General features: G+C 37.4%; 2 protein-coding genes and 1 long non-coding RNA gene across 4 annotated transcripts; 2 read left to right on the top strand and 1 right to left on the bottom strand.

Moving 5' to 3' along the window:
• Window positions 1-3,817: 3,817 nt before the first annotated feature.
• LOC139810103 (putative nuclease HARBI1) lies at window positions 3,818-4,924 on the top strand (the record flags this gene model as incomplete). Its single annotated transcript, XM_071773427.1, has 3 exons — window positions 3,818-3,958; window positions 4,204-4,351; window positions 4,448-4,924. Coding segments are annotated over 3 exons (702 nt in total), but the record flags the coding sequence as incomplete, so codon positions are not given.
• A 60-nt stretch (window positions 4,925-4,984) lies between these two features.
• Window positions 4,985-7,264, bottom strand: LOC139809581 (uncharacterized). 2 transcript variants are annotated; one of them, XR_011731138.1, is made up of 4 exons: window positions 7,118-7,264; window positions 6,764-6,871; window positions 5,930-6,626; window positions 4,985-5,846 (listed from the first exon to the last, which is right to left on the bottom strand). It is a non-coding gene; the product is annotated as an uncharacterized lncRNA (long non-coding RNA). The 2 variants fall into 2 exon arrangements; XR_011731137.1 differs by having other exon boundaries at window positions 4,986-5,846; window positions 7,048-7,159.
• Window positions 7,265-12,893: 5,629 nt separating this feature from the next.
• On the top strand, window positions 12,894-16,898 carry LOC139810102 (uncharacterized). The gene is made up of 4 exons (XM_071773426.1): window positions 12,894-13,209; window positions 13,309-13,390; window positions 15,645-16,119; window positions 16,321-16,898. The coding sequence occupies exons 1-4, from the start codon at window positions 12,894-12,896 to the stop codon at window positions 16,735-16,737; spliced, it is 1,290 nt and encodes a 429-aa protein (XP_071629527.1). The 3' UTR covers window positions 16,738-16,898.
• Window positions 16,899-26,810: the final 9,912 nt, after the last annotated feature.

The following is a 26,810-nucleotide window of genomic DNA, read 5'->3' as shown; positions in this document are numbered from 1 at the left end:
CGCTCAAGCCGCGCAATTGCTGCCGCGCGGCACTAATCGCGCGACAGCAGTCGCGCATACTGTTGTCAAAAGCGCGATGAGAGTCGCGCGATTTCACAGAGAAAAATAATTATTCTACAGCTAAGGAAAGGAATATTTTATTTCTTTTAAGTAAGTTTTCTTATAACGAAGAATAGTTTCTTACTAATAGTTTTCAAATATCTTGACACAAGTCTTTGAAAAGCCAGAATCTTGTTTTGAGTGAATGTAATACTTACAACGACTTTTTATGGTAGATTTCCGGATACATAACCTTATCAAATACTTGAAATACTTAATCTGCAAATCTACAATAAAGTCATTATAGAATGATTATTTTTCTGTGTACAGTCTTCGATGAAACATGAAGGAAAAAACTTTAATGATTCTGCTTGCTATTAAAGAAGAAGAAGAGGAAGAAATTATATTATTATTATTTTGTGAAAGCTATAGGAGTGCTCCAAATGATTTGCTTATTGCAAGAGACACAAATTTCAAAAAATTTTATAATTTTTATCTTGTGGGTCATATAACCATTTATAGTTGTTCACAATTCACATAGCATAAAATAATTCATGTTGTGGAACGTTAATTTAATTAAAAAGTAGAACTTGCCAAAATATTAGCGACTAAACTGCTCCAAATACAATTGAGTGAACTGAGCCGCGCGGCTAGACTGCTCCAGGAGCAGTTGAGTCGCACGATTCTGAATCGCGTCGCCACAATCGCTAGAGTCGTACGACTAAAAACGCGGGATTGGCAATAGTTCCATTGTATTACATGCAAAGCAGACATTAATCAAAGACGCGCGGCTGCAATCGCGCGGCTTGAGCGTCAAAAATCGCGGTATTGACACTCGACCTTTATTAGACAAGGTTAGCTCGGAATTCCGAGGGGACGGTCGAGTCAACGTAAATGTTTAGAAGTTTAGATTATCTTATCGGAGTCCGTTGAAGGGCTGGGGGCCAGATGGGCCCAAAACTACGCTTTTAGAATGTTCTAGAAGCTTCTAGAATACTTCCCTCCTTAAGACGCGTAGAAAAAGGTGGGAATCTTGCGCGGGAGATTCCGGTCTTTTTCGGGTATAAATAGGGCGGAAAAACGCCGCGGAAAGCAGATAAGTTTTAACTTCGGTCTTTACTAGACATAGTTCTCAGACTCTCTCCTAACTCTTAACTCTCTCTCTTAACTCTTAACTTTCTCCTCGCGCTCAATTCTGGGACTTAGTCCCTGTACTCTCATACTTTATAAGACCGCGCTTCACGCACAAGTTGTACTGAGATTTTTAGAATAAAGATAAGATAAGTTTGAAAAGGAACAAATTTGAAAATCTGGAATCTCATCTCGTATTCTTAATCGATCACTTCTAAGATTCGACTCGCGGTAGTCGCTGACAAAGCGTGCATGGCGATCTGTGCTGGGGCGCTGACGAAGAGTGTGGCGATCCAGTACTTTCGCTGCCGAAAGCGTGGCAATTGCGGGGTTGATTCTTGGGAGTCGTAATAATCACTGTCACTTCTGGCATTCCGACTCGCAGTTTCCGCTGACAAACCGTGGCGATCTGTGCTGGGGCGCTGACGAACACCCAAAAAAAAATATTCTGCAGTTTAGCGGTTCCTGGTTCATGCTAGAGGATTTTCCTCTGAAATAGGGCCTTAAGAAGATGTTTTAAACTGTAGAGGAATATCCTCTAATCATGAGACTCTAGATTCAAGATTGTGCAGTCCTCTCAATATTAGAGGACATGATTTCCGATATTCACCCGAAATAAATAAAAAAAATTATTTATTTTGAAATTTTATTACTATTTTATAACTAAATTTGTTTCTTAAGATGTAGTCTATGATTATAAATATTTTCTTGTATTGGAAAAAACACTTACCTTGGTGGGATCGAACTCGGGACCTCTAGATCGTGAGCCAACTGCCTTACATGGTAGACCACTTCTTAATTTGATGTAAGTGTTATATATTGTCTACATAACCAGCGCAAATATATAATTTTCCAAAAATCATCTTAATAAACAAATTCAGTTTAAAAAGAGTAATAAAATTTTGAATTGGATATAAGATATATGATATAATATTTCTTAATGTCGGGTGAATGTCAGAAACCAGTGCCGGCTTATTATGAAATTTTGTGTTCGTAAATATATTTATGAAAATAGTATGTTTATAAAGTTAAAACGTTAAAACATTCTTATCAAATCCTTACAAGGGCCTCAATAGACAAAAATAAGAAAACGTTTCTTATGGCATCCCTAATATATAACTAATGATCGAGGACTTATGTTATATAAGGCCATTCTTAATAAAGCCCCTTGCACAATACCAGGCAACAGGCAATAGGAACAGGGAATAAAAATCAGAAATCAATGTATAAATGCAGAATAAACAGTGACACAGGCAATAGACACAGGAGTTTCCGTCACGTTGGAAATTATGTGTCTATTGCCTGTTGCCAACAAATCATAACATTCGAATATTTTAGGTTGTAATTAACGATTTTTTATTATTTCCTGTTCCTATTGCCTGTTGCCTGGCATTGTGCAAGGGGCTGAACTTTCTACACGGGCGTCTCGTGTGGTAGCGTACGCATCGCGTAGCTAATAAGACGATCGTCTTTTAACTTTAACGCGCGCGCCGCAAATATCTAGCATATCCTCTTATTTTAAGAGGCTAATAGTAGAATTTACTGTAGAGGAATTTACTCTTGATTATAGCTTACGCATCCACTCATTTATAAAGTAATACGTATTACTTAAAGAAGGATATTTTTCATGTAAGATTTTTTGCTTAGAGGAACTGCTAAGAGGAATTCCCCACTTATCGGCAGAATATTTTTTTTTGGGTGAAGAGTGTGGCGATCCAGTAGTGCAATTCTGTAACTCGTTATGCCGTCGTTATGAGCTATAACGACAATTGCGCAGCTTTTTTACCATATAAAATATCTGCGCAACGATAGTCGATACCTCATAACGAGTTACAGAATCGCACTACAGGGGGGCTATTCTCGAAATAATGCGTATGCGCAAGTACTGATTTGCAAGCGCTCAAATTCAAAAGTGTATTCTCGAACCAAAAATGCGTGCGCGGACGGTAGCGCATTCGCAAATTTTCACTCGCAATGCAACGAGTGGATAACAAGCACTCGCATCTCTAATTGCGCATACGTTCTGTTAAAAAAAAGACACATATTTGGCAAAATATTGGAGTTAATAAATCAAGCTATTGGATTAAATGAATTAGAAGCTGCCGAAATTGCTGCAGAACGGAATCCTCGTCAAATTTTTGATGAACGTGATCCGTTTGAATTAAGTGATAATCGGTTTATCAAGATATTTAGACTATCAAAAAATGTAGTTAATGAATTCATTGAAGATGTTCAACCTTTTATGCAGCAACCATCGAGGAAATCTGCTTTAATAATACATAATTTAACTCATTTTAATAATTTATTTATATTGTTTGTCTAGTAGATATTCTCTGCATTACGTTTTTTTGCAAGCGGTAGTTATCAAATGGATATAGGTAACAATGTGGACATTGCCGTTAGTCAGTCTTCAATATCAAGAAGTATTCACGAAGTAATTAATGCCGCTAATCAACCTAACGTAATGAAAAAGTGGATACGATTTCCTCGTACTAGAGCAGAACTTAATTATCTGCGTAATGGGTAATTTACGATCTTATAAATGTAATGTGTGAAATATTCAAATATCATATATAAATATATTATATACATACAAGTGACAAAGAGACATATAAATATTTTTGTATTATACATATACTGATTTTACCGGAACTACAAATTCCCAGGTGTTTATGGGTGTATTGATTGCACACATGTTGCAATATTCCCTCCTAAAATTAATGATGAGGTTTATCCGGAGCATGCATATGTTAATCGTAAAAGATACCACTCAATAAATGTTCAATTAGTACGTATATTATACTTTTTACAACAGTAACATATATATATTTACACACACACACACACACACACACACACACACACACACACACACACACACACACACACACACACACACACACACACACACACACACACACACACACACACACACACACACACACACACACACACACACACACACACACACATATATATATATATATATATATATATATATATATATATATAAAACTCCATTTTCCTTTTTAGATATGTGATTTTCGATTAAGAATCATAAATGTAAATGCACGATTTCCGGGAAGCTCACATGATGTATATATCTGGAATAATTCAAATGCTAGACAACTAGCGGAACAAATATATGCAAGATATGGAAGAAATACTTTCTGTTTGCTCGGTATGTACAATATATTTATGCAACTTTTTATTTCGTTTATACGTGTTTTCATACGCATGCTTTAAACTCTCATATAATAATTGCTTCAATTTGCAGGTGATTCAGGATACCCTTTACGACCATGGTTGCTAACGCCTATTGCTAACGCACAGCCGATGACCCCAGAAGGTCGATATAATGAACGACAAATGTCGTGCCGTTCGTTGATTAAAAGGTGTAATGGCCTTTTAAAAATGAGATTTCGTTGTTGTCTAAAGCATCGAGTATTACACTATTCTCCAGTTATAGCTTCTAAAATAATCAACACCTGTGTTGTTCTCCATAATATGTGCATAGCACATAACGTACCAGATCCGTTACCGGAAGAAGGGGATGATCTATTAGATTTTGGAATGTATGTTGATGACTGCGATATTATTCCAGAAATAAGAAATGCACGTAGGGTCAATCCGGATTTAGCAGCAGGCCGATTAGTCCAAAATCAAATAGTTAGAAACTATTTTACTTGAATTACACACAATATATACTCTTTGTAATTATTAGATAAATATATAAAATAAAAGACAGAAAATTAATTTCTTAACAATCGTTTATTTATTATTAATCAACTTTAATTTATATATTATTTAAAATTTGTTTGTATCACTGCGTGTATGTATGTTTTAAGTATAATCTAACATAAGTAAAAGTAACTCTCTCTTACATTACAACTACATAAACTTTTTCATTTTAGTATTTATTTAACACCTAAGTATTTCTAGTTTTTGGCAAATATATTGGTAAATTTTCGTAATACATTTCTGTAGTATGCAAATATCACAATAAGAATGTGTGTACCTTGACAAATAAAAATACCGACTAGTGCCATAATTGCTAGTGACATAATTTTGTAAATTAAAATTAATTACGTAAATAAAAATAAAATTAGTATGTCACACACATTACATAAAAAATTACGAATTACCGTTACACACATTACATATAAAATTACGAATAAACATAAAATAAAATGTAAAAAAAAAAACATTTTCTTAGAGGTAATATAATATTCTTAAAGCAAAAACCGTAGTTGAAATAAAAAACTGAAGATTATAATAACATACGAGTATAATCACATCGTGCTGCAATTATTTTTTGCACATTTCTTCGCAGCTCTTGCCATGCGCTCCTGAGCTTTGGCCGTTCTTTTCTTACATAGTATGAGGTCGTCGCAAAATTTCTTCTTCATAGTATATGTCTTTTCTGCAACATCGGCTAAAATACGGGTAGAATCTTTTACTTCATTTACTTTTTGCCTCGAGGATATCCGTTTCGACTTTGTCATCGTAGATGGATCGTAATTTTCAGTATTTTCGTTGTTGTTATTAATATTTGATGTTTCGATGATTGCCTCACTTGCCTGTATAGCAGAACCAGCTATTGAAGCTTGAATGACATTATAGTCATCAATGTCATCATCAAGATATTCTATATTTTCTGCTTCTACCAAGTCATCCTACAGATATAAGTAGCAATTAATAATTCTAATTATTTATTAAACTAAGAAAATAGCATTATAAAAGAATTTTTATTACAAACCTCTTCGCCCAAAGTAATGTCCATACATGATTCCGAAATATCTGCATGACCCTTAGTTAATGATGTTGGAATTAAATCCAATAATTCTCGTTCATCTGGTGTAAGAACTGCACTGCACTGTGCTCCACCTCCCGTTTTACGTCGTTCCACGTTTATCCCTGCTTGCTTCGTTTTACTACAAAAGCGATAATCTTGCCAACACTAGAAATAAATTTTTTGTTATTAATTTCTGGAGATCAATCATGTATCTTTTGCCATAGGGCGGATACGTAAAAAGTGAAAAATTATCTCTTTCTATTCAACACCAATAGAAGAAGATAGCCACGTGAAACTTTTCACTTTTCACGTTTCCGCCATACGGGAAAAGTAACATGATCGCTGCCTTGGAATTAAATGTTTGGTATATTTAGTAGATTAGTAAATATCCTGTAAATATAATTATGAAAAAATATATAATTATAAAAATTAGTATATAATTAATGTAATTACCTTGCGCTATGATTTCCAATTTTTCTCGGCACCGTTGCAAGCATTCAAAATGTCGGTTACTTCTTGCCATAACTTGGCTGCATGATCGTACGTAAAAGTTTTAGAAAACTTTCCCGATACTAATTCTGGATGAACTTTCATAAATTCGATGAGCAAACTTCTTTGTTCTTCTGTTATATTACCGGTTCTTTTCTTTTTATCCATGATGCTGTAAAAAATAAAAAGAAATTTGCATACTGAATATGTACCTCATTATTTACAACCTCTATACTCAATAACATATTCCCTAAGCCATGTATGTACATACATCAATATACAATAGCTTAAATAAAAAATATTAATTACCTTGATTTGAAAACGCGAGATATGTCTAGATTTAATAAAAATTATTCCCGATGCTTGATCCATACACTGAATCGGAATTTGCGCCGACCTCTTTATCAATTCGCCAGTCTGCAAAAAGACAGTTTTTGGATTAGTTTTCCAATAAAATTGCATGTCTAAACCACTGTCTTATTTGTTGGATTAGTTTTCCAATAAAATTGCACGTCTATAAATCACTAAATCTTAATATAAGTTATATTATATTTAGCTCGTATATGGAATATAATTGTCTATCGAATTGCTACCTTGATGTCTAAAATACGTCCTTTGTATCGACACGTGCAGAGTAGTGAGCAGAAAAGAGGTTATACTTACAAATATAAATGTCAGTTAGGTTAATATTTGCACCAATTTGCACTGTTGCCAGATGTATTTCGTGTTCGTATGCGCACGATTCCCATCTAGTTTCGAGCACTCAAATCTTTCATTCGAGAATAGCAGTTGTTGAACGTATTCGCATCTTCGACCGCTCGAATCGTGCGTATGCGCAAGTTTGCGAGTGATTCGAGAATAGGGGCCCAGTACTTTCGCTGCCGTGGCGATTACGGGGTTGGTTTCCAGAAAAGACAATAATCTCGATAAATTCCCGAAAGTGAATTTGACCTCTACGCTGACGATCTGAGCGCTGACGAAGAGTGTGGCGAGCAGAGGGTGTGGCGGATTGGTTTTAGAGCGCTGCCGAAGAGTGTGGCGAGCTTAAAATTCATTTTCGTGAACGCGGCTGAATGACGAAGAAAGGAGGTAGGCGCGTTCGAATTAAACGAATCAGATTCCAGATTAAACAAGCAGTCATTTCTAATCAAGATCCTCTCCCCTTCCTCCAACAATTGCAAAAACTAGAAAACGCACCTTCATTTAAACCTATCCCTGTCGATTTCGACGTTGATTACCCTAATTATAATAATAATAATAATAATAATAATAATCTTTATTTACGGGGTAAACCCTTTAGTGTATACATGACAGAAAGTAGATTATAAAAATTATCTAAAGTAGAATAAAAATATAATTACAATTAGAAAAGAAAAGTTATGTTAGGAGAGTAAACAGATAAGTTTCCGCTTGAACGCAGACACATTGCCGCCGAAGAAATCAACTAAGCTAGAATAGTTGTTTGCAGAGATAGTCATCCTATTTAAACATGAGTTTACGCCATATAAAGTGCGGTGATATTGAACATAAAAGATGGAAGATTGTCTTAAGTCTCTGATTGGAACATTTAAATAAATATCTTTTAAAAGGTTAGGACAATCGATAAAACTATTTAATATTTTAAAAATTAATGCTAGGTCAAAGATTAATCTCCTGTTCTCTAAAGTCATTAAATTCAGTCTTATTGAAATGGGATAGTAGTCATGGCAGGTAAAAGCCATAGGATTACCCGTACGGTAGGCTACCGTGCGTAAGAATTTATGTTGTATGCGTTCTATCTTTTCAATATGACATTTGTAATAAGGAGACCATACAGTGGAGCAATATTCCAATTTTGGGCGAACCAACGAGCAGTATAACAATTTCAAAGTGGAGATATTTACAAAATATTTACCCCAGCGGAGGATGAAGCCAAGCATTTTATACGCAGATGAAACAATAGATTGAATGTGATTGTTGAATGATAAGTCAGCGCAAAACATAACTCCCAGATCACGAGCGTTATACTTTATTGAGAGTGGTGAGCCATCAAGTATGTAGTCATACAAAAGCGGGTTGTATTTGTGTGTAAAATGTATAACGAAACATTTAGAAACATTAAGTCGAAGGCAGTTTCTTCTACACCAGACCTCAAGTTCATGCAGATCACGTTGCAACAGTAAAGCATCAGCAAGTCCATTGATTTTTCGATACATTTTCAAGTCATCCGCATATAGTAAAAAAAAAACAATATTTAATATACATAGCGATATCGTTAATAAATAAAATAAATAAAAGGGGGCCAAGATGCGACCCTTGCGGCACCCCGGAAGAGACAATTATGCTTCTAGACATACTGTTTTTATATTTTACAATTTGTGTTCTGTCTGAGAGAAAGCATGAGATCCAGCGCAAAAGAGAGCCCTCGACTCCATAAGCTCGCAGTTTACCTAATAAAAGAGTACGATTCACAGAATCAAACGCTTTCGCAAAGTCAGTATACACAGAGTCAACTTGGGAACCACTCTCAACAATATTTGCTAAAAAATTATAGTAATTTACCAGATTTGTAGTCGTGGATCGTCCAGGGACAAATCCGTGTTGTTCGACAATAATAAGGTTTTTGCAGAGCGATCCAAGCTTGCGAGCCACAATGCAGTCAAAGATCTTAGGCATTATGCTTTGCTTACAAATAGGACGGTAGTTAGTAACAAATTGACGTTCACCTCCTTTAAAAATCGGGGAGACAAGACATTGTTTCCAAAGTGCAGGAAATGAGCCCATCTTTAGTGATTTATTAAATATTATCCATAAAAACCTTGATGCAATAAAAATACTCGACTTAAAGACCGATGGAGGAATACCATCCACACCGGCGGCGCAATTAAGGGAGAGATTATCAATTTCATTATACACCTCTTCTATAGATATATCCAAGGAGAGAAGATTCAGGGAGTGAGCCAGTTTAGGATCTATTTCAGGTTCAACATATTTCCGTCGTCGCCGGAGTAGACAGATTCGAAATAATCAGCGAAGCAGTTTGCGATAACCTCATTGTCCTGCACAAGGTGATCATTGTGTAAAATAAAAGAGGCATGAGGCTCTGAGGATCTAATGTTTTTTATAAATTTCCAAAAAAGTTTTGTGTTATCCGTTATGGTGCTTTCAGTTCTATTGATAAAGTTTGCCCAGCATGCAGTAGATAAAGATTTGCACTTTGCTCTAAGGTAAGAGAAGGATAGATAGTCGGAATAAGTTTGTGTATACTTATATCTTAAATGAGCTGATTTTTTTGCCTTTATAAGAGAAATCAGCTCTTTTGTTGAACCAAACTGGATAAGAGGATTTAAAAATGGAACGGGAGGGAACAAACATAGTAATAGCGGTGTTCAGGTGATAATATAAGAAATCTACTGCTTCATTTACTGAGAGCTTCTCTAAAGCAGTGTCCCAGTCAATCTGGTTAAGATAATTCATAATAGCTGAGTAGTCGGCTTGCTCGAAACAGAGTTTTCGTGCAGTTTCAACAGGGGAGCAAGCAGTGCTTGAAAAAGGCAGGGAACATATGAGTGGAGGATGATATATATCACAAGGAATAAGAGGCTCATAGGCAGCAAATACACGGAGGCTCTCAAAAGATGAGAAAATGAGGTCAAGCTCATATCCCAGCGCATTTTTCACCGTGTTATGTTGACAGAAATTGCAAAGATTGAAATATTCGGTAACTACATCAGCCTGTTTTGGATGGAAACCATTCATGGGAGCATAAGTTAACGAGGAATAATTATGCTGCCATAAAATATTTGGTAAGTTGTAATCACCGAGAACAATAAAACTGGCATCAGGATATACACAGCGCATGTCGAATACCAGGCGCCCGTGGGAATCGTAAACATCGGGTGAAGAGCCCGGCGGAATATAGACAGCAACAATAATAAGAGAGCTATGTTTGATTTTTAATCTATTTGATCTATTTAATCTATTTGATAATCAAATAGATAAAACTGATCCTCGTTACCAGACGTATAAACTCAGATATCTTTTTGGTCCCGAATAATAAATATAATATAATATAATATCCTTCACACGACTTGTCCAAATCCTTGGTAAATTGCTTAAATGCATTGACCAAAAAACGGACGAACAACGACAGTCAAAACGTGACACTTTCAAATGACTTTGTACAGAAAAATCTTTATTTAAATTAATTTTATGTTTTTTGCAACGATATATAAATACACTTTTAATAATTAATTAAAAACCTCAAAAAAAATACGTACAATTTTTATATACAAAATTTTTAACATGCTTCTTATCTCTTTGATTACGAAAGTGAATTCTTAACTCTCCGGCCCCGCCTCTCTCTCTCTCTCTCTCTCTCTCGTTCTCTCTGTTTCTTTCTTTTTCTTTTTCTCTGTTTCTCTCGACTTTTCTTCTTTTTCTTTTAGTTGTAATCTTTAACTTTGTCATATCCAATCATGAAGAACGAAGAAATTACGAACACACACGCTACCACCATCTTCATCGTCGACGAATTACGCACTAATATAAGTTTAATTATTATATTAAGGCTCACCTCTTTCTTTTTATTTCTCACTTTTTCTCTCTGTCCTCTCTTTCTTTCTCTCTGCCTTTTTCGACTCTTATCAATCCAAACACATGATAATCAGAGGAAGCAAAGGTCAGGGCTATATGAGAGATGGTTTAAGATCTGAAATCCTAGGCACCCTAGGCACCTAGCATCCTAGGCATCCACCGTACACACAACTTATGATACTTGAGAATCTCCGTGACAATAGTACGTTCTCTAAGAATGTATTTACCCTGCGCGGGAGTTTAAAATGCCTGGGGTATTTGTTTCGTGAAATATGAAATCTCAATTTGCTCTGTTATTTTTTAAAACATTCTTATTAATTTTTCTTGTCTTTTTTCTCTTCCATAAAATATGTACTGTGAAATATAAGAAAGAGAATAATTATACTATAATTAATATAATCTAATATACTAATTAGTTTTTATATATCCTTTAACTTCAACGTGCTAATATGTAATTTATAATAATATCGAAAAAGGATAGCATATTGACTTTGCAAAAATTTAAAATTCTTTTTAATTCTTCTTTTTTAATACTTACAACTGTACATAAAATTATAATCAATTATAAGTATTACCATATACATTTTATAAAACTATTGTAAAGTTCATAAATTTAATTATCTATGCATCTAACTTTAATATATTTATATTTCAAAATATTAAAAATTACCTCTTTTATTAATTTTTACCGCTACTGCAAGTTTTACCTTTTACACTTAATCATCCATTATATCTTGTTCTTTTCGAAGACAATCAATACTGTAATGCAGATGAATAATATATCCATGATATATTCGCTCACGAGTCTCATGTTCTCTTGAAACTGCTGCCACGATTTCTCGTCGAAATAAACACCGTCCGCACAGTTGCCGGTTAATTTGACCAGCGGCACGAAAACTCCCTCGGATGTTGCTCGCAAACCCACATGAATTCTCTTCGTATGGGAGCTGTTGAGTCCATATGTTGTCGATAGCATCGTATGTAATTGCTCGTTTCTTCCCTCGAAGTCGCGTCCCTTATCGGAAATCCCTTTATCAAGAATATCGCGAGTGAACATCCGTTTCTCAGAATTATTAGCGTCTTCTCTGTGACTAGCCATTGTTCTTATTTCTTCGTAATATCGGCTGACACACATTAATCGAAAAGTCAGATGAGAGAGTTATACTTTTTCACTGGCGAACTTGTCGCTTCGAACGTTAGGACTCGAATGATTTTGACTTCGTAACGTTAGTCAAAACGTTAACTTCACTTGCAACGTTTTAGAAAAATTAGTCTGCGCGCGCAGATAAAAAATTAGAAAACTTTAGATTTTTCTAGACTTTTCTAGTTTTTTTTTAGTTTAAACTATGAATTCTGATATATAGGGAGTTTATAGGGAGCTAAGAGAATTTGTTAATAAAGTGATCGGCTAAAAATTTTATACAAAAAGCGTAATAATTAAAAAATTTTTAAATTTTAAATAAAAATATTTCTAAAAAATAAAGAAACAACAAAAATCTATCCGAGCTCTTTTTATCTTTTTAAATCATTTAATAAAGAATTCTTTGTAAGCCCTTAGATAAAAGAATATGGTTTTGTGAACAAGACGGTAAAGGGTTTATGGCATAAGATAACTTTTCTCCGAAAACCTTTCCCTTCCACCGGTAAGAGAGGGTGGGAAAAAAGTGGGGAAAGCTTCGAATTTGGTAACCAATGGCTTAGTTAGACAATTTTTGTCACGTTATTATTCTAGAAGTTTTTGAAAATATTTTCAACTATAAATAGCCCTATAATACTATAACTGAGAGTTAGTCCTTACTTGTCCGGTCGTACTGGAGTCGTCTTGCACGCTCTTAGTTAGTCAGACAAGTAAAATGCTACAAAAATGGCTGTCCGTTTAATTTTGGTGGAGTTTTTAAAAGTTAGTTGCAATTTAAGCAATTGCTTAAATGAGCAACGTGAGTTTGTAGAAGCAGTGACAAACGACGAAGAGGCGAATTATCAACTTTTCGCACGTTTCGCGGGTGAGTGCTCCACTACCCTGTTATGCGTTATGCATGAACTGGGTTACTGCAGGGGAAACAAAAGATTGGTGAACATCATTTCGAACATATTAGACATGCGTGAAGCTTTGGGTCACGAAGAAGAAGACGCAGGAAAAGGGCATATTGCTAGATTCCTGCGTCGTAACGAAGGAATAGGTAAGTGTTAGAAATAAAAATTGCAATTAAATTTTTTTTAAATAGCTTAAAATTTTTATATAGTGGGGTTTATCATTAAAATTTAAATTAATTTAATAGTGGAGAACCGCATTGCAGTTGTCCAACCGGTCGCGGTCCGACGAGAACAGAGACGCCGAGCGGAAGAAAACATTGCTGAGGAGTAGGCAGTAGGCAGTACCAGCACGTAAGTTAAAAATAATAAAATTAATTAATCATTAAAAATAACGAATATTATAAATATTAAATTTTATAAGAAGAGCTAGAATCATGGCACCACTACCCGCAGACATCATCCCCGTAATCAATTTATCTTCTGGTAAGAGACTAATAATAACACGTAAAAGCTAACACTTGCAATATTTGTATAATAGAACAAATATAATTTATACTGTTTTGGATGATGATAAAGAAGAGGAGGTGGAAGAAAAAGCAAAACAAGAAGAGGAGGTGAGAATTGTGAGCTCACCCGATTTGGTCGTATTTACGCCGCGTAGTAAAGTAAAAAAAAAAAGTTAAAATAAAAATTTAGCAACGAATAAAAGAAATAACAAAATGTTACATTTTACCAGGAAGGGAAGTAGAAGAAGAACAAGAATCGGAATTAGATAATGTTTCGACGATCGACGAGGTGATCGACTGAATATTGATGAAAGACGACAAGGAGGAGGAAGAGGAAGAGGAAGAGGAAGAAGAAGAAGAAGAACAAGAACAAGAACAAGAACAAGAACAAGAACAAGAAGTTCGAAACGCAGAAGAGTCGCAGGAGGTGATGGACGAGGTGGAGGAGGAGGAGGAGAAGGAGGAGGAGGAGGAGGAGAGGGAGGAGTGATGATAATATTGATAATATTGACGATGATATTAGTGATACCGATGAGACAATGACGACGACGACGCACAGTGGGCCAAAACGGCAATCTAGCTGGACAAAAGTCGATTTTCGAAGATTAATATTTCTTAAAATAAACGATTATATTTTTAAGAAAGATATCTGATAGTTCATTTTCTACAAAATATTTACCATTTACACTTGTAGTTGTGTTATAACAATCATTTGAATACGTTGTATAAATGTCATCTCGCAAAACGTTAAATCATTACTTTAGCAGCGCTTGAGAAAGAAAGAAGTATTCTGCTTATATTGAAGAATATTAAAACTCCAAATTAGATAAATATAGAGAAAAGTATATATTTTTAAATTTTATTAACAAATTTTAATAATAGTTTTTTAATAATAGCGGTATTTTAAGTCAAACATTGCCGATTTTTAATTATAAAATTTTCAAAGTATGAAACTTAGAAAGGTCTAAAAAAAAAACGTTGCGGATTGCTGCCGTCATTTTACCAGGCATATTATTCTTTAGACATTTCTGAGTTTTATCCTTGAAAACTAGCTGCCACTAAGTGCCGCTCTCATAGATACAGCGTTTTTTAGAACTCGCAACTCGTCCGTTTATAACCATAGATAGATGTCAATATCAAGAGACACGGTAGTCTCGCCAAGTACACGCGCAGCGCGAGACCGTTTCGTGTATCTTTACGCAAACGGACGAGTTGCGAGTTCTAAAAAACGCTGTATCTATGAGAGCGGCACTTAGTGGCAGCTAGTTTTCAAGGATAAAACTTAGAAATGTCTAAGGAATAATATGCTGGTAAAATGACGGCAGCAATCCGCAGCGTTTTTTTTTTTAGACCTTTCTAAGTTTCATACTTTGAAAATTTTATAATTAAAAATCGGCAATGTTTGACTTAAAATACCGCTATTATTAAAAAACTATTATTAAAATTTGTTAATAAAATTTAAAAATATATACCTTTCTTTATGTTTATCTAATTTGAAGTTTTAATATTCTTCAATATAAGCAGAATACTTCTTTCTTTCTCAAGCGCTGCTAAAGTAATGATTTAACGTTTTGCGAGATGACATTTATACGACGTATTCAAATAATTGTTATAACACAACTACAAGTGTAAATGGTAAATATTTTGTAGAAAATGAACTATCAGATATCTTTCTTAAAAATATAATCGTTTATTTTAAGAAATATTAATCTTCAAAAATCGACTTTTGTCCAACTAGATTGCCGTACGAGAGATACGCACCTAACAATTATGAAGGTAATAATATTTGTCTATTATATTTTTAATTCCCTAATTTATTGTTTTAATCACAAGTAATTATTTCTGATTAGATGTTTCTTACTCGCCGGTTCGACTTTTGTCTCCGAAAAATTAATAAAAGACAAAGATTAAAAAAAAAAAGAACGTTGACCTACGCTAGTGATAAAAGCAACTAAAGCGAGTTACCTTAGTATGCTCTATCGCGGTCGTGAAAAAAAATTTTAACTCTTTAAACGTAATATAAATCATAACGTAATAAATATTACATGAGACTAAGTTTCTTAATTTTTTTTTAGTACAGTCGGGTGGAGGAGTGCGGACCGTCCTACCGCTGCTGTTGCTCCAAACACTGACGATAATGATTATTCGCAAACGCAGAGTGCTAGCGAGGAGGAGGAGGAGAAGGAGGGGGAGAATACTGTTGCTACCGACGCTGACGGATCTCAATCGCAGAGAGACGGAGAGGTGGAGGAGAAGGAAAATACCTCCGTGGAGAGGGAGCAAGAGGAACATCAGGAGCAGGCACGTCAGCAGCATCACCAGGTCGGACATTTTAATTTCATAAATTTAGTGGCAGAAAACGCGCGGCAGTTCAGAAATTTCCGGATACTTGGGAGGGAGGCCAGTTTTCGAGTACGTCCGATACCCGAAAGCGACGATACCGTGCGTTGGCTAGAAAACGCGTTCCGCGAAATTCACGCGTATGCGTTACGTTCGACTGGGCCGGGAGATTACGTTGGATTATCGTTCGAGTCGGCGCCGGCGAGCACGGTCCGGCGGGGATATCGTTTCGCCCAGCACGAGACTTAACACCCGAGAACATATAAGATCTCGTGAGCTCGGTCGCACAAAGTAACGGGAGAATCGATATCGCACAAAATTTCGTCGAGCGCGTTTTCGACGTTGCGATGTCAGTAGGGCGTGGGGGTGCGACAAACAGGTTAACAGCCATCACTAAGCGGTCAATTTTAGATCTCGGTAATAGAGATAACTTGTGCCTCCCTCGTTCTCGAGGTCGCGCGTTTTCAACGTTTTCTCGCGAATGAAAATATAGCCATAATTGTATATAATTCCAGCAACTTTGGTAGCGGTGAGAATCCTTTGTACGACGGTAGTGAATTACTCGCCTCGTTAGAACGCGAACCTATGTGCCGTTTAAATATAATGTATTACGAGCGTTCGCACCATTACAATCCGATATTAAATTTGAATGCTGCCGCCGGTACTCAAAAAGAATTTTGCGTGTCGTGCAACACTGCGTATCGTAAAGACAGAGGACATTGCTGTTCCAAAAAATGTCCGCGTTGTTACGCCACACCCTCGTGCGAGAATTCCGAAGTAGAAATTGTTAAATGCGCCCCGTGTAGAAAATTGTTAAGACAACCTTAATAAGCTTCGGGGCCTTTAAGGGCTGAAACGTGGGTTCCCTAATAAGGATTTCCACATTATTGCCAGGCTAGGTCTCAGTAGGGCGATATCAGTTTTGGGTAGCTCAATTAATATGTGTGGCCTGAATAAGGAAACCCAGTAAGGGCCTTGGTGGGACTTGATCAAGGTAGCGATTATTAAAATAGAGATTATATTTGTTTTAAAGTCGGGATTTTCAATAGAAAAAAAACATCAAGGCGTAAATAAATTGGAAACTTTTCAAGGTTATTTCGATCAACATAAAACAATGTTAATTCTTCATACATTAAAAAAAAATTTCGCAATGTGTTTAAACAATTCGAAAGACTGGGATGGAAGACGCAAGATAAGTTATAGCTTATTTGATTCCTTTCGAAAAGTTCTAGAGTTTCTGATAAGTAAAAAATTGCAAAATCTTATAATTGTTTTAAAAAATCATCAAAAGTTACGCAAATGCCATTCACGGCAGACCTTCGAAGTTGAATATCTTCTTAACTAGTGACCGGATCGCTTTTGATCATACAAATTATTTCATCAGAACTCTTAGAGTTCTACCTAAAATTCTTATCAGAACACCTGAAACTTTCAAAAAAAAAAAAAATTTTTATGCGGACTTAGTCGAATTTCACGCGTTACATCTTCGAAATCGAATATCTTCTTAATTATATAAGTAGAAAGGGCTGTAAGGGTCACAACGCGGATCACGGTGCGTTCAGATATAAATGTGATTTATTCCTCGAATTACAAAATTCCAAACGTTTCGGCTCCTGTCCGAGCCATCCTCAGTGGTATAATATTAAGGGGATGCTGGAGACAGGTCTGTTTTACCGCGATATTTTCAGACACACAAATCTTTTGATTGATTTCACCAAATTAAAAATTTTTTGTTAAGAATTAAAGTATGGACGATAGCGAAGACGGCAGGCACCAATTGCGTATGAAAAACGAGAAAAAATTAGAAAATTACAGTTTTATTTTCGATTCTGCGGTCGACTCATGACAACATTTGATGCACATAAAAGTTTTAGACTGTGTACGTATACAAAAACCTTGCAGCCGTCACGGAAATACAATAAAAAAATCCTGTGCTTGCAGAAATGAGCTGCGAGCTTTAGTATAAGAGAAAAGTATGTTAGAAAATTTCATATGCACATGTTACGCGTCTCCCCGAATTCAGCCAAAAACATACGGATCAGTATAACGGGTAGCCCTAGAGCAGGCGCTCTGTATGTATGTGTAAGAATCGGTGAGCACTTCTTTATCGACGCTGGTCGAGTTTGCCTGCGCTCTGTATGTATATGTAAGAATCGGTGAGCATTTCTTTATCGACGCTGATCGAGTTCGCCCGCGACTCCAGCATCCCCTTAATATCAAAAATATATATTCTCCCTTAACATGGTGAGTTTACTGTTAATTAGTCATTAAGAAGTTATATTATGTCTTGCTCAATATTTAGAAATTAATTAGATCTAAAAATAAAATAATTTCCCTCCGCACGAGCCGAAATAATTAATAAGATATTTTTTTATTATATGCAAAATAGACGCCAAGTACACTTTTACAGTACACATTAATGATACGCGAGATTCACTTACATGTACAAGTTAAACGCCTACTATTATTTTCTATTTTGTATACATTGAGTATAATATTATATATTTTTTTTTATTTGCAGGGGTTAAAGCCATAGGGGTGTGTCAAATTTTTTAAAATATTGACTTATTACATCACTATAGCTTTTATTCCTCCATTTAAAGACGCACATTATGTCATTGGTTGAAGTTCGATCGAATTTGTTTGGCCAAAACGATCATTTACTGTAAGTTTTAACACGATATCATGTACACGGTTTGGCATGAAAACGTGAGCTTGTGTTACCGCAGAGAGAAAAAAGACTAAAAATCTCGAGATTTCCCGTGTACATGTATTTTCACGAACATTGTAATGATTTAACGCATTTTTATCTTTCGATATCTTCTTTCTATATTTGTAAAAAGTGTACAGAAGAATGGTGTATAGATTAAGGGCGTACATTTCCATGATGCGTGAGTAAGAAACTCTGATGCGTGAATAAGGCTCTGGCTTTCGTTTGCGCTTCACAAAACCGAATTTTGTACCCGTACTATTATTATCTATAATTTCTGCGTAGCTGACGTTACTTTGTACTTGTGAATAAATGGCATGTTATTATTTTTTAATTCTAGGCACAGTATAAGTAGATACAGCATGTTCACTCAGGCCAAAACCCGTGAAATGGTTTGCACACTCAACAATATGGCGGTCAATAAGATGGAGAAGGAGAAAGATCGTATGTTTGTCCTTCTCCGCGAGCGATGGAAAAGGACAGACATACGATTTCTACACTCAACATCATGGCGGACTACTTCACTTTATATCGAAGGCGCCGACACGGAGTGGACTTACTGTATCTACTTATACCGTACTCTATATATATATATATATATATATATATATAGCAGTACACGGAAAGAATGGTTTTGCTGAAGTATATCTAAAAATTACTGGATACAGATCTGAAAATAATTTTGTTCGACCATCAAAATAATTATGTAGAAAACTTGAACTGATTGCTAAAAATTTTTTTTACATTATCATATTTCAGCGACATACTATAATTAATTATTTTGATGATGCAACAAAATTATTAGATACTTTAAATTATTAGATGCTAAATTTTTAGATACTTCAGCAAAACCGTTCTTTTCGTGTGCACCTACATATTCTCTAAATAAGTGTAATGAATTTTATATATCACCCCAAAAAATATAATCTTAGTTTTAGCGAAATCCTCTAAATCTTAGAGGATTTTATTTTTATGTATGGCCTCAAGCGGAATCCTCTAAAATCAAGAGGAAAATATTCTGAGCACAATATTTTTACAATTAGAGAAATTTCGTCTTACATCTACAATCTTGCTCTTCTTAATATCATTTTCCTCTTGTATACAGATTATATTCCGTTTCAAGTAAACATTCCTCTTAATACAAGAGGAAAACCGTTGGAATAATATGTAATAGATTTTTGATGAATAGCTCACTTTATTGACAGAGGAATACTCTTTCTGTAAAAGGTTTTGCTTGGAATATGGGATTACAGGAAATTTTACTTTGTAAATAAAATACTTTTTTTGGGTGATGTACTAGTAAAACATTTATAGCGGTTCATGTACCACTACCATAATATATATCCGCCTGAATCAGTTTTATTATCAAATTCCATTTTGGGTGATATATCAGATAATTAGAATCTCGACATCTATGTTTTATTATCATTCCATAGATACGTTTATAATACATTGCAAGTTTTAAATTTTTCATAATTTAGTGAATAAAACTACGTATAAATTTACAATCGTCCACAGTGGTATTTAAAGGGGTAAAACGTTTTGAAGACTCGACCGTTGAATTTTAGTCTAAGGATGAGAAATTAGTGAAATTTATGATAAAAGAAGAACAGTATAATATATAATATGTAATACTGATAATGTATATCAAAAGAATTATACGCTACCAACAGTAACTATTATAAGAATATATATTTTACACATAAAGGAAAAGAGAAAGTTATGACAAATGGATTAACAACGCGTAATAAGTTAATATTTATTTAACTGGTTCAGTAGATTAGTGTGATTATGGCATTTAAAATTATCATGTGAACATTATTTGTTACGCTATATTACCTTTCGTGAATCGTGGCAGAAAGGTAAAAATACAAAGGGTAAAAATACTTAAATAAATGTTTTATTCCTTTTTGTGCAGCATGAAATCTTACTTTATCACGAAAAGGATCATCTGCCTCTTCTGACAAAAAAATACGAGTTTTTTGTTGTGATTACTGCTTTAAATAGAAGCTTCAATGTTTTCGGAAAAACCAGTAAGGTTGAAAACAACAATATTAAGCGCGAATATGCGTATTGTAAGAGAAAAGAGCCCAGTTACCAAGCCCATTAAAGCAAGTGATTAGTTTTCACTAGCTGGGGAGTCGAAGTTGGCCGGCCTTGCAACGTAGGAGAAGCGGACAAGATTCCCGCCACCGATGCGAGTCGATCTCCGGCGCCGGGCATGCTTAAAACGCAGTGCTTGTGCCCTGCGTTTAACACAGATGGATATCCATTCACGAATAGCTTACTACTATTTATTTTATTTTTATTTGACACGGCTACTGGGGGCAAGTCTCGTCGAGACGTGAACGTATTCGGACGTGTTTTGTTCTAAATAATTTTTGAAGATTGCTGATGCAATCAGCGCCGAGATTGGATCGAATTTTTTGAGTCTGTACTTTGTGACGTGACAAATGTCACGTCTCTCACCCCAGATGGGAGCTCGGCCGAGGGAGGCGTCAGGGATGGTGCCTCCGCCCGGGGCGGGCGAAGAGCGAACGTTTTAGGTTAGGATTAAGATCTTTTTGCGAGCATTACAGGTATCGAGGGAGCAGATGGCCAGGGTCACGGAGTTTTGTAACGGCGTATGCCGCACCGAGAGACTTACAGGTGGACAGCCGGAAGCTTCCAAGGACGGACGGTCGTCGGACGGGTCACGCTGGAGCCCACAGCCGGAACAGCCGCTGGCCTGTCAAGGCACCCACATAGCCCGCACAAAAGCACTGCAGCCCGGAAACGGAGGACCCGAGACCGGGGACGCCCCGACGAAGGTCCCCGTCGAGAAACGGGGTCACCACCGGGATACCGCCACCGGTCGACGAGCCATGGCCCGTCCAGCCTGGCCGTCGAACAACCGGATGATGAGTCGCGGCCTGAACAGCCGGTCTCACACAGGCGGGCTTTAAAACTACCGCCGGCGGACGACAGCGGATGCGAGGGGCGCCCTCGCAAGGCGCGGCGATCGCCTAGAGGGATCGCTGACCGGCCAGGGCGCAGCACCGACCGGGCTAGTGTAAGGAGCACTGGGAGCAGCATATCTGTCTCCCTTCCGATTGGTCAGCCCCCTCTCCTACGCTAGCAAGAGGGGTTGAGAGTTACGAGGTTGGCAGAACTGAGTTACGACGACCGTTAGATTTGTACTGACTCTCGTGGCTATTGCGTGGTCTGCAATAAAGTATTATTTTATCAGCAGTAATTGAGTGTGTAATTATTCCTCGATTCCTCTCGTCAAGACGTCGGTAGTAGGCCGACACCCGGAGGCATAATCGACCTCCTGCGGTACCAAATACCTACATTGGTGACCCCGACTAAAAAAACATGCAACGGTTCTTGCACAAATTGCACAACCGGAAGCCCGAGTCAGAGATAAATCCTCGTGTGGACCAGTCTTCCCCGAGGAACGGACGCAGAAGTAGCGGATCGAATTACCCGCAACCGCAAGGCACGAGGCGGGCACGTGAGACCCTACCGGCGCCCGGGTGGCCACAGTGGTTCTGCCGTCTTGTTACCACGACCATCCCCTGGTGTGCGTCCGGCCCTTCTCCGCCGCCGCCGTTACCGCCTTCTCCTGATGGTGTGCGACCGGCTTTTCTCCGCCGATGCCACGGATCGACAACGTCGCTGTCGCCTCATCGATTTGTTTGCGTGAAGCCGACGACACCGACGCCTTGGATCCCGTCGTCGTTGAGACATTTAATGCGTGAAGCCAACGTCTCCGGCGCCTTGGGTCCCATCGTCACCGGGGCTTTGGATTCTACCCAGACTACAGTAATTTAAACGAAGGATAGTAATCCGCCCGCCGTCATTTCTTAACACTCGTGTCGTTTATATCGTTTATATCGTTTAACGCTCGTGTTATATTTAACGCCCATGTCGCTTATATTATTTAACGCTCATGTTGTTTATGCTGTTTATCGCTCTCGTTTTGCTAGTAGCTTACTGTAAATTTAAAACAATGTCGAACGCAGATCTTACAGCTGCCCAAGCCCGAGCGAAGGTAGCGGAAAACCAGCTCGCGCAATTACAAACCCAGTTCACGCAATTGCGTACCCAGTTGAGCGATCAGGGCCTTGATACAGTTAATTCAAACGCGATTGATAATATTATGCAAATTCCGCGTATAGATAATTACAGGGTTCCCAAGCTCCCCCCGTTTTCTCAAGTCGACCCAGCATTGTGGTTTATCCAGGCCGAGGTGTCCATGAGAAATTCCAGGATTACTGTAGAGTCTACTAAAGCCGATACCATCCTCGCTGCACTAGATGTCGAAGTATTAGATTGTGTAAGAGACTTAATTACTCTAGTTTCTTCCCCAGCGGATATTTACGAGCAGGTAAAAGCCCGGATTATCGCGACATATGCACCTTCGGCCGAAACAAAATTGCGAAAACTTTTAAGCGGACAAGTCGGGACCGACGGAAAACCTTCGTTAATCCTCAGTCGATTGCGCGGGCTTAATAACGGGAAGGTAGATGATAACATAATAAAATCAATTTTCATGGATCAACTACCACGCGAACACCGCGCGATCCTGATATCTACGGGAATTACCGACCTCAATCGTCTCGCCGAGGTCGCCGACCGAATGGCTGAGAACACTCTCGGAGGCGAGGCTTACGCGTCCGCAGTAAACAAGGGGAATACACCCCCTCCCGCAAAAACCGAGATGCAGCAACTTAGCGATATGGTGGCCGATATAATTGCCTTATTTAAAAAAGAATACGAAAATCTGGGAAAAACACTAAATTCGTGTTCGCAATGCAATTCCCGTTCGTTGAAAGATCCAAAAAACTAAATCAGCCTTTCCGTTCGGAGACGGTCGGTAAGAGCCTTCAAATTTCTAACCGTCTCCACGTCCGTGATCGTACCAGTGGCCAAATGTTTCTTGTCGATACAGGCGCGGATATCTCTTTTGTACCCGCTATCGATAGGATCAAAGAAAAGCCCTCCGAATTAAAGCTCTTCGCAGCAAATGATACGCGTATCGACACGTTCGGGGAATCTCTTCGTGAGCTTGACCTCGGTTTAAGACGGCCAATTCGATGGAATTTTTGCATTGCCGCAGTTCCGTACCCCATCATTGGCGCCGACTTACTATCGCACTACGGGTTAATAGTAGATTTAAAACGACGACGTCTTATAGATTGCACTACTAAATTATATACCCTCGCGACTAAAAAAAACCGGCCCCGATACATTCGATTAATACAATTAAACCTTCCTCTAAGTTTTCCAAAATACTCAAGGACTTTCCGCAAATAACAGGAGCCCTTCCCCTCTCCCCGCCGTCCAATTGTGACGTGTTTCATCATATTATCACCACCGGCCCTCCAGTTGCTGCGCGCGCTAGGCGCCTTCCTCCTGATAAACTTAAGGCCGCAAAGGCCGAGATCAGAACTTTAGTCGAAGCAGGCATTTGCCGCCCCTCTAGCAGTCCATGGGCCAGTCCCATTCATTTAGTCCGTAAAAAAGACGGCACCTGGCGGGTGTGCGGCGATTACCGCGGTGTAATGCAATCACGCGACCTGATAGATACCCCACCTCCCATCTGCATGACTGCTCCGTTAATCTACACGGTAAAACAATCTTTTTATCCCTCGACTTATATAAAGCCTATAATCAAATTTTATTAGCCAATATGGCTAAAAAGGCGTTAGAACGCCCGTACACCGGTCCGCACAAGGTAGTGCAACGCATCTCGGAGCGTGTATTCAATATTGATATCAATGGAAACACAAAAAGCGTGTCCGTCGATTTATTAAAACCGGCATATTTTGTCCCTGACGACCCCGCCGACCACCCATCAACCTCCGAGAACATACTCAACCGGAATGTAAATCCGAACCCAGCGCTTAAGACCTACTCTCGTAAGACTGTCACATTTGCGCCGTCCACTAAACCAAAGTGATTTAATTGTAAGACAGAATTCTACTCTATATAATGTTATTAGATATAAGTCGGCTCAAATTACGTTTAAGCGTATAATATATTTTTAGTTAAGGTATTGTTAACCTCGTACAATAGCACCTGGCCAAACGCATAAGCTCATTCGCTTAGTGCAATATTACTTATTATTTATTTCGTTAACACTTGGGGGGGGGGGGAGTGTTAGTCTAAGAGCTGGCTACATAAAAATGCAAGGTATAAGGTACATGAAATATTTATAGCAAGAGAGGTTCCATTAGCACTCCCGAACACTGAGTGAACAGTCTGCCTGCGCGCTTAGGAAGATTAAGGCGGGAGTGGACGGTCAAAAATGACAAATTTTACAAGGAAAAAAATGATAAAGCTCAGGGATAAAAATTATAGGAATGTTAAGTATTTGTTGCTACAAAACGCGGAAAATTATTGGCAGACAATTTCGTGGAAGAGAAAGGGCCGGCAGACTGCAACAAACGGCGTTAACTTTTGTGAAAAAAAAAATGATAAGGTACATGATTAAAAATTATTGGTAATAATTACTAAACTGTTAACGAAGCTATGTGCTAAATGGCAGACAAAAAACTGAAGACAACATCGAGGCAGATTGCAATGAAGAGCGCGGTTTCGATTGCGCTTAACGAGTTAGTTCCGTACGATGCGTTACTACGATATGTTATTTTGTTTATATATATATACTAGCTGCCCCAGCGAACTTCGTACCGCCTAACAGTAATGAATGTAGTGATAAGACACGCAAATAGTCCCCCCTCCCCCCTTCCCCCTCTCTCTCTCTCTCTCTCTTTCTCTCTCTCTCTCTCTCTCTCTCTCTCCCCCTTCACATACGCTACTTCCGACACATACTTATAATCTGTTGCGTCAAACTAGAGTCAAGGCTAGGCAATTTTCCTTTAGGTATGTGTGGTGTAAGGACGGTGGGATTTTTGTCCGTAAAGATCAAGGTCAGCCTCCCATATCGATTACCTCCGAGGTTGATTTGGCAGAGCTTCTGTGACCTGTGTGTAGTTTCTTTAATGTGATCTATTCTTGATATTTCGACTTGAGCGTAACATTCTAGTCTATTCTAAGGGATATGTCCGAGTGTTTCTTGCGATATCTTATTGCGGAGAGTGAGAGCATAAATCGATCAATTTAGTTCGAGCGTGATCGGCCACTGACGCCTAATGTTCAATCTAGTTATAATTGCATTTGTTAATACCGTTGTGATTAGTTTCTTTCATGTAATATCAGCATTTAGTATGTATTTTGTCTATGGCGAGGCATCCTTTACAGAGGTGTGAGCTGCATGCGTTAATTTTTTCTACTAATCGTATATCTCTATCTCAATTTTTTTCACCGTAACTTTTCCGTTTAATATGCTTAACGCATCCTCCGCCGGGGGGTGAGTCTCCTGCTTGCTGATATAATCTCCATCATTTTCCATTTTTTATTTACCGTATATGCTTATCTGTGGCGATTACACTCTGTTCTTCATATTTGCTTTCGTTGTATAATTATTATAATTTTTGTATCTTTTGTATATCTCATGATTTGCCTAAAGTTTAAACTAGGGCATAATAAAAATCATTCATTCATTCCCTCTCTCTCTCCCTCTCTCCATTTCTCTCCCCCTCTCTTTCTCTTTCTCTCCCCCTCCTTCTCTCTCTCCCCTCTCTCCCTCTCCTCTCTCTCTCCCCCTCTCTTTCTCTTTCTCTCCCCCTCCTTCTCTCTCTCCCCTCTCTCCCTCTCTCTCTCCCCCTCTCTTTCTCTCTTTCTCTCCCTCTTTCTCTCCCCCTCTCTTTCTTTCTCTCTCTCTTCCCCCTCCCTCTCTCCCTCTCTCCCTCCCTCTATGCATTTTGGATATCTTTCTAAATTAATTTTTTTTTTTACATGAATTTTTCCGATATTTTATTAGTTATTCTGCTATTCCGGAAAATTCTACCCCTATTTCATATACTTGTGGTAAAAATTCGGCCCAGCCGTTCTTGAGTTATAAATGGTGTAACTAACCCGATCCTGTTTTTATATATAGATATAAAATATATATATATATATATATATATATATATATATATATATATATATATATATATATATATATATATATTATGTCGACAATAAGATAACAATTTCTATATTATATATATAATAAGTGCTAAAAGATATGTTTACATTAGAATAATTTTTTATTAACAAAAAATACTATTAAAAATTGTAGAGTTATTCTATTTCG

This window comes from Temnothorax longispinosus, chromosome 3 (genome assembly GCF_030848805.1).
Source record: "Temnothorax longispinosus isolate EJ_2023e chromosome 3, Tlon_JGU_v1, whole genome shotgun sequence".
In the NCBI taxonomy this organism is placed as follows: domain Eukaryota; kingdom Metazoa; phylum Arthropoda; class Insecta; order Hymenoptera; family Formicidae; genus Temnothorax; species Temnothorax longispinosus.
The sequence above is the reverse complement of the archived record's forward strand: the minus strand, read 5'-3'. Positions and strand labels throughout refer to the sequence as shown.

Coding starts and splice junctions, on each gene's coding strand:
- LOC139810102 (XM_071773426.1), top strand. CDS start 12,894: ATGGCTGTCCGTTTAATTTTGGTGGAGTTTTTAAAAGTTAGTTGCAAT. Junction 13,391..15,644: donor GAAGAAAACATTGCTGAGGA/GTAGGCAGTAGG, acceptor ATTTTTTTTTAG/TACAGTCGGGTGGAGGAGTG. Junction 16,120..16,320: donor AGTCGGCGCCGGCGAGCACG/GTCCGGCGGGGA, acceptor GGTCAATTTTAG/ATCTCGGTAATAGAGATAAC.